General features: G+C 57.0%; 7 protein-coding genes across 7 annotated transcripts; 4 read left to right on the top strand and 3 right to left on the bottom strand.

The window, feature by feature from the left end:
* Positions 1-907: 907 nt before the first annotated feature.
* EX895_004779 (uncharacterized protein) lies at positions 908-1,488 on the top strand (the record flags this gene model as incomplete). The annotated part of the gene is made up of 3 exons (XM_029885373.1): positions 908-964; positions 1,063-1,268; positions 1,353-1,488. 3 exons carry the CDS (start codon positions 908-910, stop codon positions 1,486-1,488), a joined length of 399 nt encoding a protein of 132 aa, XP_029737939.1.
* A 470-nt stretch (positions 1,489-1,958) lies between these two features.
* On the bottom strand, positions 1,959-2,532 carry EX895_004780 (uncharacterized protein; the record flags this gene model as incomplete). The annotated part of the gene is made up of 3 exons (XM_029885374.1): positions 1,959-2,091; positions 2,185-2,393; positions 2,479-2,532. 3 exons carry the CDS (start codon positions 2,530-2,532, stop codon positions 1,959-1,961), a joined length of 396 nt encoding a protein of 131 aa, XP_029737940.1.
* A 958-nt stretch (positions 2,533-3,490) lies between these two features.
* Positions 3,491-5,425, bottom strand: EX895_004781 (uncharacterized protein; the record flags this gene model as incomplete). Its single annotated transcript, XM_029885375.1, has 1 exon — positions 3,491-5,425. One exon carries the CDS (start codon positions 5,423-5,425, stop codon positions 3,491-3,493), a length of 1,935 nt encoding a protein of 644 aa, XP_029737941.1.
* Positions 5,426-7,256: 1,831 nt separating this feature from the next.
* EX895_004782 (uncharacterized protein) lies at positions 7,257-10,208 on the top strand (the record flags this gene model as incomplete). Its single annotated transcript, XM_029885376.1, has 1 exon — positions 7,257-10,208. One exon carries the CDS (start codon positions 7,257-7,259, stop codon positions 10,206-10,208), a length of 2,952 nt encoding a protein of 983 aa, XP_029737942.1.
* A 239-nt stretch (positions 10,209-10,447) lies between these two features.
* On the bottom strand, positions 10,448-12,320 carry EX895_004783 (uncharacterized protein; the record flags this gene model as incomplete). Its single annotated transcript, XM_029885377.1, has 4 exons — positions 10,448-11,197; positions 11,306-11,417; positions 11,511-11,676; positions 12,305-12,320. The coding sequence occupies 4 exons, from the start codon at positions 12,318-12,320 to the stop codon at positions 10,448-10,450; spliced, it is 1,044 nt and encodes a 347-aa protein (XP_029737943.1).
* A 756-nt stretch (positions 12,321-13,076) lies between these two features.
* On the top strand, positions 13,077-13,943 carry EX895_004784 (uncharacterized protein; the record flags this gene model as incomplete). Its single annotated transcript, XM_029885378.1, has 1 exon — positions 13,077-13,943. The coding sequence occupies one exon, from the start codon at positions 13,077-13,079 to the stop codon at positions 13,941-13,943; it is 867 nt and encodes a 288-aa protein (XP_029737944.1).
* A 597-nt stretch (positions 13,944-14,540) lies between these two features.
* On the top strand, positions 14,541-16,040 carry EX895_004785 (uncharacterized protein; the record flags this gene model as incomplete). Its single annotated transcript, XM_029885379.1, has 1 exon — positions 14,541-16,040. The coding sequence occupies one exon, from the start codon at positions 14,541-14,543 to the stop codon at positions 16,038-16,040; it is 1,500 nt and encodes a 499-aa protein (XP_029737945.1).
* Positions 16,041-16,254: the final 214 nt, after the last annotated feature.

The following is a 16,254-nucleotide window of genomic DNA, read 5'->3' on the forward strand; positions in this document are numbered from 1 at the left end:
ACAATAGCGGTGCAGGAGGATCAGAGGAAAATTATATGATTGCGTGATGGCACACTGTCTGGAATGTTTCTCTGATGTCGTTTTGGCGACAAATGCAGGGATCTTTTTGAGTTTGCGGTGTCAACACATGAACGAGGGCCTGGTTCCGACTTGAGAATTGCACATTGTGTGACAGACGCACCATGTGAGCCAGAAGCGAGCAAGGATTTGTGTCAACACCAACAAAGGCGTACGTGAGGGGAGCAGCCAACTCTCAGGAGAAGTTGGAGTGTAATGAAGCCCGAAACCAAGGGCATGTGCCAACACCGTAAGACCACAGGGCTTAGAGAATCAGAGACAGAGTGGGGGCGGATGGAGTTAGCAAGTACTAGTGACCATCACTAACAAAACTGTGACAACGGTCCTCGGCGATGAACAGTGTACGCACCTAAGCCGCAATGACGCAACAGATTCGAACGTAAGGTAAGACACGCTCGGAGGAGGTGCAAGGAGCGCCTTCACAAGAACTTGGAACCGACACGACACGAATCTCATCTTCACGGCTGAGGTTGAGCTGGCACACCCACATCTCAGCCTTCCACTGTCGATGGAGTCGAGTTTGAACCAAAGCTTTGTTTCCAGCGGAAACAGTAGATGACCCACATCAAACATCATGTTCCAGACGGTCGGTGGAGTACCTAGCCTCTTGTGTTGCATTGCTTCGCTAACTGCTTGGCACACATACTTGTCACCGCAAGTCTGAGCTTCAGGCTTTCCGCACAAGGTTAACCGCCCTGGCCTGTTGGAATAACCAAGGCAGTCAAAGCGAACCTATCCCGGCCCCGCCTTTTGAAAAGGCTAAAAGGCCGAACTTTCGCAGCTTTCCTCTCCACCAACGAACCACCTTCCCACACTCACAATCGAAAACATGCAGCTCCTTAACTTGCTTCCCGTGCCTCTCCTACTCTCCAGTATGGCCTATGCGGTACGTTCAGAGATGCTCCTCTCTCCCTAGCCCGCTAGTTTGCTCACATTTCTTTGCCCTTCATGCCTCTTTATCTCGCCTCGGTTTCGCATGTACAGGCTAGTGTGGAGACCTCGCTCCGTCAAGGCAGGATGGAATGCATCGCATCAACCACTGGACTGGTCGCTCACCAATCCCCAAGTGACGCAGATGCTGTCATCTGCTATCATGGCACCAACACGGCCACCGACCTCAACCGAGATCTTACCGACAAGTATTCTGGCGTGTTTGGAAACATGGGGTACTACAAGTGCCAAAACGTCGGGTACGTCTCCTTTTCCACTGTTCCCCAAACCATCCATTGCTAACATGTCGTTTTGGCTCTGTATCCGGCTCTGCGTCGCCACAGGATCGAGTGTTTCTGGATGAAGGCTCCCAACTTCTGGAAAGGTGATGGGGATGGAGGGTATGACAACATTTACACCATTTTGACGAATAGGTGCACATACAACAGACAAGAAGTTAGCGTCACTTGCACCAAGTAGAAGCGGCGGTGACCTGACATCAGTGGAACACGTACGAAGTCGCTGACATCCGCTGGCCGTGGATGCCACTTTGTTCGTTTTCGCTGTAGCGTCCAACTCCCTTCTTTCGTCCTAGGGCATGTCCATTCGTGTACGTTTCTCAATGTCGAGCATCTTCTCAGTCGTTGTCTTGGGATGAGTGAGGACGCGGGTGTGTGTGCCGAACATGTAGCAACTCATGACAAAGCGTGACAGTTTCCAGCCTCTGAGCGTGTTTCAGAGACCGTAATGCACCGTGTACAGCAAAGGGTAAGCACATCTTGTCCCGACACCGTCACTTCGAATGATGAGACGAACTTGGGAAGGCAGCATGCTATAAAGGTACGTTGCGGTTAGAACGGGAAAAGAAACGCTACAGGGAAGCTCAGCTCCAGACACACAGGTTGCGATCGCAAAGTTGAAGAAAGAAAGCATCAAGGCTATTGGTGGCTCTAAGTACAAGTGACGCTGACAGCCGATGGATCGTACGTGCACCTGTTCGTCAGCAGAGCGTGGATGTTGTCGTCACCGCCATCCGCGTGACCTTTCCAGGCATTGGGAGCCTTCATCCAGAAACAGTCAATCCTGTGTCGAGGCAGATTGAACAAAGCGAGTCAGCATCGGAGCTATGACGAACAGTAAGGCAAAGAAGGACGAGAGCTTGGCAACGAGACTCACAAGGTGCCGGGGCACTTGTATCTACCCGAGTAGTGGTAGTGATTCGGGTCCACATTCGTTATGGATTGGCCTTTTTCCGTGATAGTACTTGGGCCGGAATAGCAGATGACAGCATCTGTTTCAGCATTCTTAAACGCCGTGTCAACCAGACTAGTGGTTGATGCGATGCATTCCCTCCTGCTTTGACCGAGGGAGGTCTCCACACTCGCCTGAACATGCGAAATAGAGAAGTTGAAGATGTTGAAAAGTCAACATAAGCTGAAAAGTTGGGGAGAGGGGTATCTGTATACGTACGGTGCAGGTCATGCTGACAAGTAGGAAAGCAGGGAGTGTCTTGAGGAGCTGCATGGTGAGGTTGAATGTCACTCGGTGGTTGCGAAGAAGTCAGTCTGGATACGAGCAGTGAAGGGCCTTGAAATGTCGAGTCGCTTTTATCTTTTTCAAGAGGGGTGGTACTTTCGCTCTGACTGACTGAGTCTCGCCATCATCGGCAACATAGTGGGCGTGCCCCGACATTGATCCGGCTGCTTCGAAGTCGACTCAGCTTGCAAGGGGCTTACACAGGTAAAGCACCGGTAAAAGGGCAAAGTACCAAACTTCTCTCAAACGAAGCCTGAAGTGGGTTTTCTTGACGTTGTCACGAAACAAGAGGTGGCGTCGCAGCTTGATCGAATGTCCTGATGAAGTCGCTATGGAAAGGCTCGGAGGCTACGAGACTACCGCTGACGGCAGGACCCACATGTTTTGCAACGAAAAGAGGTGCACTTACACCAAAGATGGCGTTAGCTTCATTTGCTACTGGAGGGCTCGCGACGAAGGAAGGGCTTCCGCAAGCAGTGCATGCTCACCAAACTACTATCCTTGCCTAGTGACCGAAAATCTACTATGTGGCAGTGCCATTCAGAAATGGGTGTATTGTCGCAATGCATCCCATCAGGATGCTCGAATGTCTTTCGCAGTAGGCTCGTCCGATCGAGATGAAAGCGAGCCGCACCCCATCTTCCCTCTTCAAATGCAGGCCGTGCTCCCACTTTCAAACCCACTACAAACAGGGCAACAGTCGCACCCTGCGGTCAGCCGTCCACCTTCATCACAAACAACACTCCGTCCGTCCGTCTCGCTCTCAGCTCATCTCACCAGCTCACACTGCAGACGCAGACACACTCACAAAGTCCGCACGTGCATCCAATGTACACTCCAAGGATGCGAGAAAGAGTACGAATTTCAATCCAATCATATTTGGGTCAGATGAGAGATGCTGTTCCGGTCCATTAGGCCGCTACTTATAACAATGATGTCGTCGCCCTCACGATGGTCGAGGAGGTCGGTTCTGGTTGAGCATGTTCAAGAGTTGATGCACCGATTGCTGGCCGTTATCCTGTCCCGACGAAGCTATAGCGTTGGAAGTGGGAGGCGACTGAGGTTTGGGCGGTTGCATGGGCTTGGGTGCGCCAGCGGCCGACTGAAGCAAGGCTGCAATGTTGGGCGGAAGTCCAGCAGCTGACGAAGCGTGAGTCGTTGGTGGGCTTCGCGCTGGTGGAGTAGAGGCGGCAGGAGCGGGAGGGGTGGGAGAAGCTGCTGCTGTCGCGGGTGACTTGGAGGCGGCGCCGAGAGAGGCGAGCAGCTGTTGCACCTTCTGAGCCTGTTCGAGACGATTTGCATCGCCAGCGTCGGCGCTGTGGGCAGGTGCCGCGACTGGCGTTGAGGCAGGACCAGATCCAGAACCTGCTCGTCTGCCCCATCCATTGTCGACAGGGGGGCCAGTGGAAGGAATAGGCGGACGACCATACCCAACACCTCCGCCCGACGAGCCTGCACTGTCAAAGCTAGGGTAGTCGGCAGGGAGAGGGGCGGGGGCGCGATCCGAAGCAGGAGGAGGTCCTCCCCTGCCCCAGCTAGGCTGAGGCCCAGGCGGGGCGGCCTGGAAGCCTGGACCACCGGCTTGCTCGGGAATCTTGGCCCATTCGAGATCCTCGTCGGTGACAACATCCCATGCAAACTTGAGATCCCACTGGCCATCAAGGTATGTTTGGCCGTTGAGCTGATCGTGAGCCAACTGGCAAGCGCGGCTGTCGAAGTATTCGACGAAGCGGCTGTTCTTCTGTCCCGGGTAGTCGCGGATCTTCTTCAAATCGCCAAACTTCTTAAAAACTTCGCGGACGGCGTCCTCGTTGAGATCTTGACTGGCGCCCTTGAGTACAGTGAATAGAGTTCCCTGGTTCTTGTCGCGATCGCAGCGCTGCGCCTTGTCCTCTTCACGTGGAAGCGAATAGTGGATGTTGATGGGACGTCCGCCAAAGAGTGCGCCCTTCATGGCTAGCATGGCATCTCGCGCTGATCGGAGATCGTAGTAGGTAATGAATGCGATACCCCGCTTGTTGACCATGTCGAAGAAGGTCTTGATCTGGCCAAACTGCTCAAATTGCTGCTGGACATATTGAGAGTCGGTCTCGAACTGAATGCTTCGGACGAACAAAGTGCGGCAGGGCTTCTCGTCGTCATCAAAGCCTCCCCTACCACCTCCAAAGCCACCACCTCTTCCACCGCGTCCGCCACCGCGTCCGCCGCGGCCACCACGACCGCCACGGAAGCCACCCTCTCCATCAAAGGGAGGACGAGGTCGGCCGTACGAGCCAGCAGGCGGACCACCAGGTTGGAAGCCCTGGCCGTATGAAGGTCCTCCACCACTATAGCCTTGACTTTCGAAGCCGGCGGATAGAGGACTGGGCTGAGAGCCAGGTGCATTGTAATCCTGAGAGTATCCGGGTGCTTGTTGAGGCGGCTGTCCGTAAGGAGCAGCCGGTGCGGAAGACTGGTCGTAAGGGCCGGTCGTGCCGTAGGAAGCGTTTTCAAATGAGGCTGGGGTGTATCCGTAGGCAGGAGCAGCATTCAAGTTTTGAGCGGGAGGGGGGCCAGGAGGCGGAGGCGGACGAGAGCCTGGAGGACCTCCACGAGCGCTCATGCCGCCTCTCTGTGGACCCATCGGATAGTGGCGATCCGGACCCCCGGCAAAATCATTGGAACCAGCGTAGGCATTCTGAGGCTGGTAAGGGGCTGACGGGTCGTTCACGTTGGAAGCGGCTGGATTGTAACCCGATTGAGCGGATGGATAGCTGGAAGAGGAAGGGGGACTCATGCCGCCGTGGGGGGGTGGACGGCCGCGCATGGAGGGGTTGCCACCGCCGCGACCGCCGCGACCTGGCCTCTCATCGTAGCCACCGTAAGGGTGATGGCGGTTCATGGTTCAGAACAAGAGCTGAACTGAGCAGAGCTTCACCGAGAAAGGGATTCCGAGTCCGAGTCCGAGTCCGTGTTCTGTTTTCGTTTTGCGAGGTTGCGACGTGGCAGCCAGATAGCTCAAAGGCAAATGCAGCTCAAAGGCTCAAAAGCTCAGCCAACGAAGCGACGAAGAATGGGAGAGCCGAATGATCGCGTCTCAGGAGAGCTGTCAAAGTCTCAAGAGATGGTTTGCAGGAAGCGCGACGTCGAGTGCACCTGTTTTGTTGTGTGTTCCGTCTGTGCGGAGGGCTGGTGCCACCGAGATCTTGAAATGAAACCAAGGCGCTGTAGATGTTCTCAGGCGCAGAAAGCCGTTTGCTCAGTGACTGTGAAACTGAGCTCGATGATCGAGAAGAAAGGCGACGGAACGAAGGCAGATGGATGGATACGATTGCACGTAGATCCGGTCGAGGAGAGAGATACCACGAGGTGTACTAGGGAGGGAGAGAGGGATGGTGGTGCAAACTCAGGTTGCGATGGCAAGCCGAGTTCTGTCGACTCGTTCTCAGTCGACGGACGGTCAAAGCCAAAATCGAAAAAGCTGGAAAACGGCTGATGACAGAGCAGCGGAGAGAGACCGTAGAACTTTGACTACGCCAGAAAAGCTTTTTCAAAGGAAAAGAGGGCATCGCGTTGGATCGGGATCAAGAAATTTCGAGATCTCAGCTTTTTAAATTTGGAAGATGACGGTCAAAAGCGCCGCTTTGAACGCCGCACGCAGCCCTCAGAAGGAATATTCTTCGATTTCTGACTTTCCCACATCTTTGAAAGTCACATTTCGAGAGTAGGCTGCCATCATTGAAGACGGTTCTGCTTCGTGAAGGATTATCCAAGACTGTCACCACCCATTGCCAGGCCGACACTTCCTTCGACGTTCTCGGAACAGACCGAACGTCTCACTCTCCCTTCACCGTCGGAAGCTAGTGCGGGTCGGTCATCGGAGCACGGAGCACGCCGTCATGTCGCTCGTCGCTCCCAACCCGCACTTGCAAGAGGCGTTCGCTTCCATCACGCAGGCTTCCTCCGAATTCACCAATCCTGATCCGCTGCTCAGAGCGAAAGGAGAGGCCACTTTTCTGGCGCTGCGGCAATCCGAAGGCGCACTCGATTATGCCTGCTTTGCTTTGGAACATTCGCACGATCCGCTCGTGCTCTTCCAATCGCTCAATGCAGTGCTCTATGTCCTTCCCTCTCTAGCAGCTCAGCAACCGAGCATGGGAGTCGCATCACTCTCATTGCTCCGCGACTTCCTCCTACATTTTTGCGTTTCTCGCGGTCAAGATTCATCCCGATCGCCCGACGCAGCTGCTTCATGGCCTCAGTATCTGCGCTCTCGTGCCTATCAGACTGCGATTGCAGTGGAGAAGCGTCTCCTCGGCCTCGAATTGGCCCAGCATGCTGGTCAGCTGACAGGCACCAACTCGGCACTCGACGCTGTCATTGACTCTCACGTTGGCCTTCTCAACACGCAGCTTTCGAGTTTGCTGTCCCTGCCATCATCGTGGCCCGTTGATGCCGTCGAATCAGCCGCTGCGCTGGCGCAGATCGTTACTGGTCTTGGTCTCGTCCGCGCTGTCGTCGATGAATTTATTTTGACCAGCGCAAACGATGTCTTTGACTCTTCTGCCACCGACCAAACTCGTTCGCAGCCAGCACAATCCGCTTCGAGACTGGCAGTCCCTGGATCGGCAGTGGGCCTCAATCTGCTCCAGCATCGTCAGTGCAAATCGCTCGTTCAGAATCACATCCTCGCTGGTCTCATGACGGCTGTCTTCCAGCTTCTCTACAACACCATGTCGGACGACACTGCCTCTACCAGCTCCGACTCGTGGCGTCACACACTCTTCTTTCAGGCCGCTTCTACCACCGAGAAACTCTTAGGCTGGACCTTCACTCGCTTCGACCCGTTTACCTCAAGCGCCTGGCAGCAGCAGTCACGCTCTCAGCACGAGGATTCAGTCCTGACCTTAGGCATCGATGAGGACGACGAACCAAATGCAGCCTCAGCCTCTCAAGGCAAAAAGACTCTGCGGCCTCAGCACATTCCAGACGCATTCATCCCCGTATTGCTGTCAGACGATGTCGTCTCGCTTCTCGGCACTGCGTATCGTTTCGGACTTCGGTTGCAAGCATCCGCTGCGTCCAGTCGAGACATTTCTTTCTCGGTGCACCGCCTCCGACAATGCATTTTGTCTACGTGCAGCTTTACACCGCAGTCTCACAAACCTCAGCACGTCCCCGTGCTTGTATCTCGAACCAAGCATCTTTGCGCCACACTCCAATCCCTGGTCGACGAGGAATGCGCTTCGCCCTCCGCCATCCTGTCTGCGCGCGGCAATTCGATGCTGTTCTTGTCACAGGCGTTCCAGATCATTGTTTCGGTCGTACCTCTGCAGATCCTGGCTGCATCCCTCCACTCGGGCGATGGCAGCCAAGGAAGCTTCGCTTTCATATCATCGCTCTCTTCGCTTGGCAAGGCCATCTTCGGCCTTGCTTTTCATCGTCCCAAGGATACCGACGAGGAGGACGATCTCGCGGTGCTCACCGAAGACACTGTCGACGTGCTATTGGCCTGCTGGCAAGCCCTCACCTCATCGCTTCGACAGCAGAATGCTTCTCACGCCCAAGATACCCATGTGCGGGTGTTTGCCCAAACTGTGTACGGCAGCATTCGCGATCAGGTCTTTGCACCCTATGTCACTGGACGCCTTGAAGCCGCCTCGATCGTCGATGGAGAAGACGACATGTCGGAAGTTGAAGAGGTCACGGCAAAGGACCGCGATGTCTATTCGGATCAGCTCATCACCATCGCCAACCTTGCACGCACCTCGGCTGCGGACAACCTCCGCGCATTGCATGAGCTCGCTCGGCCTCTGTGCGACAAGCTCGTCGCCAAATCGCAAGGACAGGCCAATTTCACCGAAGTCGAGATGGGCCAGACGTGGGAACAGATTCACTGGCTCGTGTTGATTGCGGGCCATGTACTTGCCGACGACGCACGTGGCGAGACGCCCGAAGTGCCCAGCGAGATCGCAGCCAGCGCCGAGCCCGACGATCCGGCAGTGGCGCTCATCATGCAGCTAGGAATGCAGCTTCTGCAGCACCTCTCCGCGTTCGGACCTGCATCCATGGAAGCCACCAGCCCGCAAGTGACCGAGACGCTTCTGTGGTTCACGGGGCGTTGGACGTCATCCTATCTGTTGATCGACGAGCGAGCTGGTTTCGCTACCAATGCTGCCATCCAGCGCGGTTTCGGCGAGCAAGCAGGCCGGCAGGTGCTGACCTTCTTGCTGCAGCGTCTTTCGGAGAACCTTTCGCTTTGGATGTCGGACTCGGACGTACTGCTGCAACTCGCACAGGTGCTGTCCGCTTTCACTCGGTCAAGCGGCATCATGATTTACCTGCTTCAACTCGCCGAGATGGAGCAGCTCGTGTCCGGCATCGTGACGCGACTTGACCATTTGCCTGCGAACACGCACGGCGCGCTCATCGCCTCGGTGGTCAGCTGCATCTACTCTGGCGCTACGCATCCGGATGCTTCGAGTGAGCGATCAGCTGAGTTCTATTTTGGGCAGATCACCGCCTCGATCGAATCACGCTTCGGCGCATTGCTCTCGCGGCCTGACTTTGCGGCCATCTCCCAGCGCTCCGATGTCATCTCGGCGGTGCAAACCTCACTCGACATGCTCGAAGGGCTAGCCTCCTCGATCCAACCCAACTCGGCCGAGATCGTGTACGGCTTCATCTCCAAATTCTTCTCGGCCTTCTCGCAGCTCTGTCGCGTGTACGATACACGGCCGGAGATCGCCGTCTCCGTTCTGCGTCTGCTGCACACGCTGAGCGTTTCGCTCGAGCTGGACTTCGGTGCGGAGCCGTTTGTTGTCATGGGGCTGAATGGGGCGATGTGGGAGCTGATGCAAGCGCTGCAGGGCGCGAGCCGCGCCGGCAAGAAGAAAACGCATCTGCTGCTGGCGTCCGAGACGGGCTCGTTGCCGCTCGACGACGATGTGCCGTACGAGGGTGTGTGTCTGCTGATCGAGTTGCTGGCGGAGCTGTCCGGATCTGCGCGCGCAGGAGTGGACGATGGAGGCTCGGACGAGTCGCGCGAGCTGCAGGCGTCGAAGACGAGCGACGTGTGTCTGGTAGGCTTTGAGCATGTGCTGGGCCTGCTCGAGTCGAGCGAGCCGCTCAGCGTGCCCAGGCTGAGGCAGGGGTTGGGTAAGCTCACCTCGGCGATTTTCGGGCTTTTCTCTGGGCGGCTTGTTCTGGTCGCCTCGGCAAATGCCGACTCGGGCGCATCGTTGCTCGACAAGGCGGTACAGGCATTGTCGCTGTGCATCAAGATGGACGAGAACGAGACGGCGCAGTTGGGGCTGGAGTCGATTGTGGCCTTTTGCAAGGTGGTGGCGGTGCACTTCAGGCAACCTAGCGCGCAGCTTGTGGCGGCATTGCACGGGTGTCTTGCGAGCGTTCTGCGGCTGCTGCTGGCGGAACCGCTGGACTCGACGTTGTTCTGGACCTCGCTATTCGCGCTGCTATCGCTGATCAAGGTATCGAGCCACACGGATTTGGGCGCGGCGCTGGGAAAGGCGGCAGAGGGCGTAGAGAGCAGAGACGCTTTCCAGCACGCGGCGCGGGAGCTGGTCCAGCCGGCTCTGGGTCCTCTCGGTCAGAATGATGCCGATTGGATCCACGAATCCAAACAGAAGCTGCCCCGTTGGAGAGGCCAAATTCGTATCCGTTAACAGCTCGTCTTCACGAACAATTTTTCACAGCATCTTTGTTGTTTCACCATTCCGTACTTTGCACACGCATCTTTCGCAATCTCATTAGAACTGTTCAGCATCATTTGGCTTTCGCTTCTCATGCTCACTGGTCGTCGTTCATAACGCACTTGGGATTTCAGAAGGAGCCGAGATTTCTTGATACAACATTGATACGTTTAAGGCGCCAGGACGCTCGAATCGCACACACCAGCGTGGACTCAGTATCGGCGCGGAGGCGGGCCAGCTTCGTCGTAACGAGGACGAGGAGGGCCATCCGGATACCTCCCGCCGGGGCCGCCAGCACGAGGAGGGGGAGGCGGCAGATCGTCGTACCTTCCACCACGAGGAGGAGGTGGCGACATGTCGCGGTAGCCACGGGGTGGCGGGTAGTCTCCGGGAGGACCGCGAGGGGGGAAGTCGCGGGGCGGGTAGTCCATACCAGGTCCACCGCGGGGAGGCGGAGGCAGGTAGTCGCGGTCACGAGGGGGGTAATCGCGTCCAGGGGGAGGACCGCGTCCGTAGCGGTCGTACGGATCACCGCGCATGGGGGGAGGCGAGAAGGGGCGTCCACCGGGAGGAGGGCCGTATCGGTCATACGGGTCGCGAGGAGGGTACGCGGGCGGGTATCCACCACCACGAGGAGGCACGCCCCCGTATCGGTCGTCGCCGTAGCCGCCGCGGGGAGGACCACGGCCGTATCCACCGCCACCGCCACCTCCACCTCCACCGTAGAAACCAGGAGGACCGCGGCCACGGCCTTCCTTGGGAGGCCCAAAGTAGCGTCCAGGGGTAGGAGTGCGAGCGCGTCCTCGACGTGCTTTGTCGACGGTGATCTTGCGACCGAGGAATTCGGTGTTGTTCATCGCAGTGATGGCGGCCTCTGCATCTTCGGCCTTTTCGTAGGTGACAAACGCAAAACCTCTAGGCTCGCGCGAGTGAGGGTCGTACATGACCTGCGCCTTCTGGATCTGTGGTGGCGCAAAGCAGAAGTTGGAAGAAAGAGGGTGGGTTGGTGTCAGTTGTTGGTATCTATTGCTATCTGCACAGAACCAGAATTGGTAGTGCTATCAACATACAGCTCCGTATTTGCCAAAAGCCTCTTCGAGGTCACGGTCGGTAGTGCTCTTGCTCAAACCAGAGACATGGAGGTTGTTGCCGGGGTTGTTGTCTCCATCGTCGCGGTCAGCACTGTATCCAAAGCAAGTGAGCAAACGCGTCAAAGAGCATGAGTATGGGGAACCGCTACTGATTTGCAGGTCATCATATGTCATGTCAACGTACCGTGCGTGGTTTGCCTCGCCAGCACGAGCGGGAGAACGAGATCGCTCGCGCTCACGGCGGGGGGGAGTAGCGGCGCCCCTTGGTGAGGGGCTGCGGCCACCGTTCCAGGCAGCATTGTCGGTTTCGCGGGCGGCGTCTCGGGCGGCGTCGCCGTTCCATTGCTGTGCTGTTGGGTGGGTGTGGTCGAGGAACGGCAAAGAAGGCGTGCGGACGAGAGTTAGCGATCTGGTAGTGAGTTTTAGTGGCAGGTCGAAAAGGTAGCAATGAGGCACAGGTCGCTGAGAGGGGGAGCGCAGCCAGATGGGATGGCCCGAGAGCAAGCAGGATGAAACGAAGAGATCGATCTGGATGTCGTCGCAGTGACGATGAAGGTGACCTAGCGAGACTGTAGCCCAAAGAAAGATTGGTCGGAGAAGCTCCTTCATCATCGCGGCAAGACCAAGCTAGCCACTATAATGTCGGCAACGAACGCTGAAAAGCTGAGGTAGCGACCGCACTTGGTCGAGCATCACGAGGCGGAGGCAAGTGCTGCACAGTCAATCAGGAGCAATAGCTGGACCGAATGTGCCAGTGCCGAAGAGAGAGAGTGACAGAGTGAAGCGAGGGCAGGGCGCAAGCTGCTGGGGTGATGTGGTGTGGACAGAACAACAAGGTTGCCGAACAGTGCAGTGCTGTTGCAGGCAAGTAACGGGACGAGAGCGGGGACACAGGCGAAAGATGCAGCAACGAAAGAGCCAATCATGTTGGATGGAAAAGGGGCGCAGCCGGTGTGAAGACAATGTCGAAACACGTACCATCGGAGTCCGCCATGTTGGGCTGTGAAAGTCGAGTCGGAATAAGTGCCGCGGAGTGTGCGTGATCTGTTGAGTGGAAAGACGACCTTGGCTGTGCAGAAGGTCGGAGCTGGGGTGGGTGGCAAGGAACAAAGGAAGAGAGGATGCGGATTTGCCGATGCGTGCCAAGTTCTTGGATGAGCTTGGATGGTTGTGATGGTGTCGCAAAAAGCGTGATCTTCGCGCCTCACAAGGTGTGGAGCCCTCCCTCCTCATTCCTGCACAGCTCCGGAGTCGATCTTCGCAAAACCCGACTCAGAAAAAAAGTGATCTGTTAGACTGTTTATGCACGAAAAAGCTCAGCGCTGTCTGCATCTTCAAAAGACGGGAGCTCGATCACAGAGGCAAGGTGCTTCAACAAGACAAAATTTCGTCCCACACAGCGCCCGTGCCACACTCTCCTTTGCGCTGAGTCTCACCCTAGCCGCAAAAATGCCTGAAACGGAGCCGTTGCCTCGTTATTGATTGACACTGCTTCCATTCGACTGTGGAGAAATCTTCTTGAAACGCGAGGAAATTGTCTTGACGCAGCTGCAATTTCTACGATCCGCCGCATCGCTCTGCACCTCTCCTTCCATCCATCATTACATGCTCGACTAAGCTCCGGCCCTCTATCACCACACGTCACTTGGTCCTTCTCTGCTCTGGAGTACCACTTCGAATCTTTCTGCCTCAGCACTCGACAGACCCATCTCGATCCAAATCAGTACCCCTCAAAGGCCTTGATCCAACCATGTCTGGACGAGGATACGACCGCGGTTATGACCGCGACGATCGCGATGATCGAGGCCCCCGAGGTGGGCGTGGGGGCCGCGGTGGAGGCGGAGGTGGAGGCGGAGGACGAGACCGCGCTCCTCCTACTACCCTCTTTGTCGCCGGCTTCCCTCCCAACATGCGGGCCAAGGACCTGGCTTACGAGTTCGAGCGTATGGGTCCTTTGATCCGCTGCGACATCCCCGCTCTCAAGTCGGCCACCGCTACGCCCTACGCCTTCATCGAGTACGAGGACCCTCGTGATGCTGACGCTGCTTTCCGCGAGATGCATGGTATGCGATTCGGCCGCAACGAGATCTCGATCCAGTTTGCAAAGAACGCCCCCTCGGCCAGCTGGAGGTTCGATGGCCCTTCGCGCGGCCCTCCTCCTCCTCCTTCGTTCGGTGGTGGCCGCGGCGGCCGTGAGCCGCGTGATGATCGCGGTCGCTCCGACGTCCCTCCCCCGCCGCAGCGTCCTAAGCTTAGCAAGGAAGAGGAGGAGGAGGCTGACCGCGCTGCCGAGGAGCGCGCCCGTAAGCGTGCCGAGCTCCGTCGTCAGCGTGAGCGCTCGCCTGAGCCTCGACGTGACGCCGATGCCGACTACCCCGAGGACCGCAGAAGGAGCGAATCGCGCCGCGAGGACGATGTCGACCGAGACGAGCGACGCGAGAACGGCGATGGCGTGACCAACGGTAACGGTAACGGTGCTGGTGACGACCAGCCCAAGGACGATGTCAAGGACGATGGTGCTAATGATGCTGCTGGCACTGCTGCTGCGGATGCCACCGCTGACGACAAGAAGCCCGAGGAGAATGACGCTGCATCTGGCTGGGTAAGCAACGAGTGATGGCTGAACGGTCGCCTCCGCGAAGTTGTAAGTCCACTAACCCAAGACCACACTCCTTGCTTCTTCCTTCCTTTGGAACCGATGTCATGCCTTGCAGGAGTGATTGCATTCATAAGGTCCCCGTTTCTCGTAGCGTCCCATCATCTGGTCATTGATCAAGTGCATCTCATCCCTCCAAAGGTCAAAAGAAGCCAGGGCTTTAGACTTCAGGCCACCTCCGCACCAAACAAGGTCCCTTTGACAACATCTATTCCGCTCGCGCCTTTTCTGTGTAGTTGTATTCCCTCTGAAATGCTAGAATCTGCCGTTTGCTCGAAGTGCGACATCGGTGCGTTCATCTCTCCAACTTCGAGAGGCCAAAGACCGAGTCCATATTTGTGAGTGCATTCCGTCGAGTGGAGCGACAAAAAACACGGATACCGGGCAAGTGCTGAGGAGCAAAAAAAAAAGTGGATCTAAGAAGAAAAGCGAAAAACTCGAAGTGCCGCTTTGACACACGACACACTCTCAAACGCAGCTCTTCTGCAGCCACCATTTCTTGTGGCCTGGCTCTCGACAGCATCCTCATCGGAACCCAACGCAACACACCCCGTCACGATGGTAGTCCCGACAGAAAAGCAGATGGTCAAAGCGGCGGCATCAAAGCTGGGCGGGCCCGAAGCCACGCTCGCCGACACGGAGCTCACACGGCTACTAGCGACGCTCGAACTGGAGAACGACTGGGCGGATGTATCTGCGAAGAAATTCCGCAGCATTTTGGTCAAGCACAACATCATCGCTGGCGATACCGCTCCCACGGCTGGGAGCAGTAGCAACGGCACTGCTACCGCTTCGAATGGTGCTGCGTCCTCGTCGTCAGCGAAGAAGAAGAAGAAGTCAAAGACGGACCAGGGCGTGCCCAAGTCGTTCATCGACCCGTCCGTGTCGATCCCTTCTGGCATCCGTGGAGAGTACTTCGACGCTGTTAAGGGGAAAGGTCTCGTTGCAACGCGCAGCTTTGCGGAGGGGGAACTGCTGTTCACAGAGGAGGCCTACATCCCCACGCCGCCGCCGGAGGCACTCGACCAGGTGGTCCGCGGCGAGCTGTGCGCCCAGTGCTTCCTGCCCATCTCGTCGGCACCCGTTGCGCTCGCGATCAAGGACTGCCACAAGTGCAAGTACCGCTTCTGCACCAGTAGCTGTCACCGCGCGGCGATGGCGACGCATCACACGCTGTTGTGTACCGGCCTGAACCCAGGGGCGAGCGAGGTGATGGAGCTGGTGCGCGAGCACAAGTGGCAGAGTCTGCACTGTGTCGCGCGCTCGCTGGCGCGGTTGGTGTCGACGCTTGCGTACGGTACCATGAAGCGACTAGGGGAGGAGGCCGAGTTGGAGCAGACCTACGGAGACTTCGAGACGGTCTATGGCCGGCTGTCGTCGTTTGCGACCGTGTCGGAACTGGAGCGACGCTCACGCAATCCGGGATGGTCGACCGAGAAAGCATCGTTTGAACCGCTGCTGTCGCGCGCCCACGCAGCGCTGCGCACCGCACTCGACCCCTACTCTCCCTCGCCACCCTCGTCCATCACCCCGGCGCTCCTCGACCTGCACACACGCAAATCTACGCTGAAATCTCTCTTCGACGCGCCAACGTTTCTGAAACTCCTCGGCCGCGCCAACATCAACATGGAGAAGTTCGGCGGCCTGTACAGCCTGCACTCGTTCCTCAATCACTCGTGCAACCCCAATGTCCAGATCCGCCACGTACCCGCACGCGGCATCCTCGCAAGCATGAAGATCGCAGCCCTCGCCCTCCGCCCCATCGCCCCCCACGACGAACTCGTCATCAGCTACATCGACCCCAACACCCGCCTCGGCAGAAGACAACTGCTGCTCTACAGAGATTACTGCTTCGGCCCTTGCACTTGCGACAAGTGCAAGGCCGAGTTGGACGCCATCGGCTTGGTCTTTGATCCGTCCAAACATGGCGTAAAGGGCTTTTTGGACAGTGTCGCCAAGAAGACGGCGACAGATACAGACGCAGACAGCAATGCCGCTCAACCAGCCGGAGCAGACGCTAGCCTCGAAGAGGAACTTCGCGCATCTCTCGGGTTCTAAATCCTCCTCTCTGTTCTTGTATCTCTTCTCCTCTTTATGCAATCTCACTCAGCCGAGCACGCTCACGATAGCGCCGCAGCCCTCAAAAAAAACACGAATTGCTTCTGTCTGATTCAGTTGCGAACGTAGAGAGATTGACACCAAGCAGACAACGGACGTCGCTGATCAAAAGAATGAGAGAAATCTTCCAGATGCGACCTACCAGCCACCGGTA

The sequence above is a fragment of the Sporisorium graminicola genome, chromosome SGRAM_5, assembly GCF_005498985.1.
Source record: "Sporisorium graminicola strain CBS 10092 chromosome SGRAM_5, whole genome shotgun sequence".
Taxonomy (NCBI): Eukaryota; Fungi; Basidiomycota; class Ustilaginomycetes; order Ustilaginales; family Ustilaginaceae; genus Sporisorium; species Sporisorium graminicola.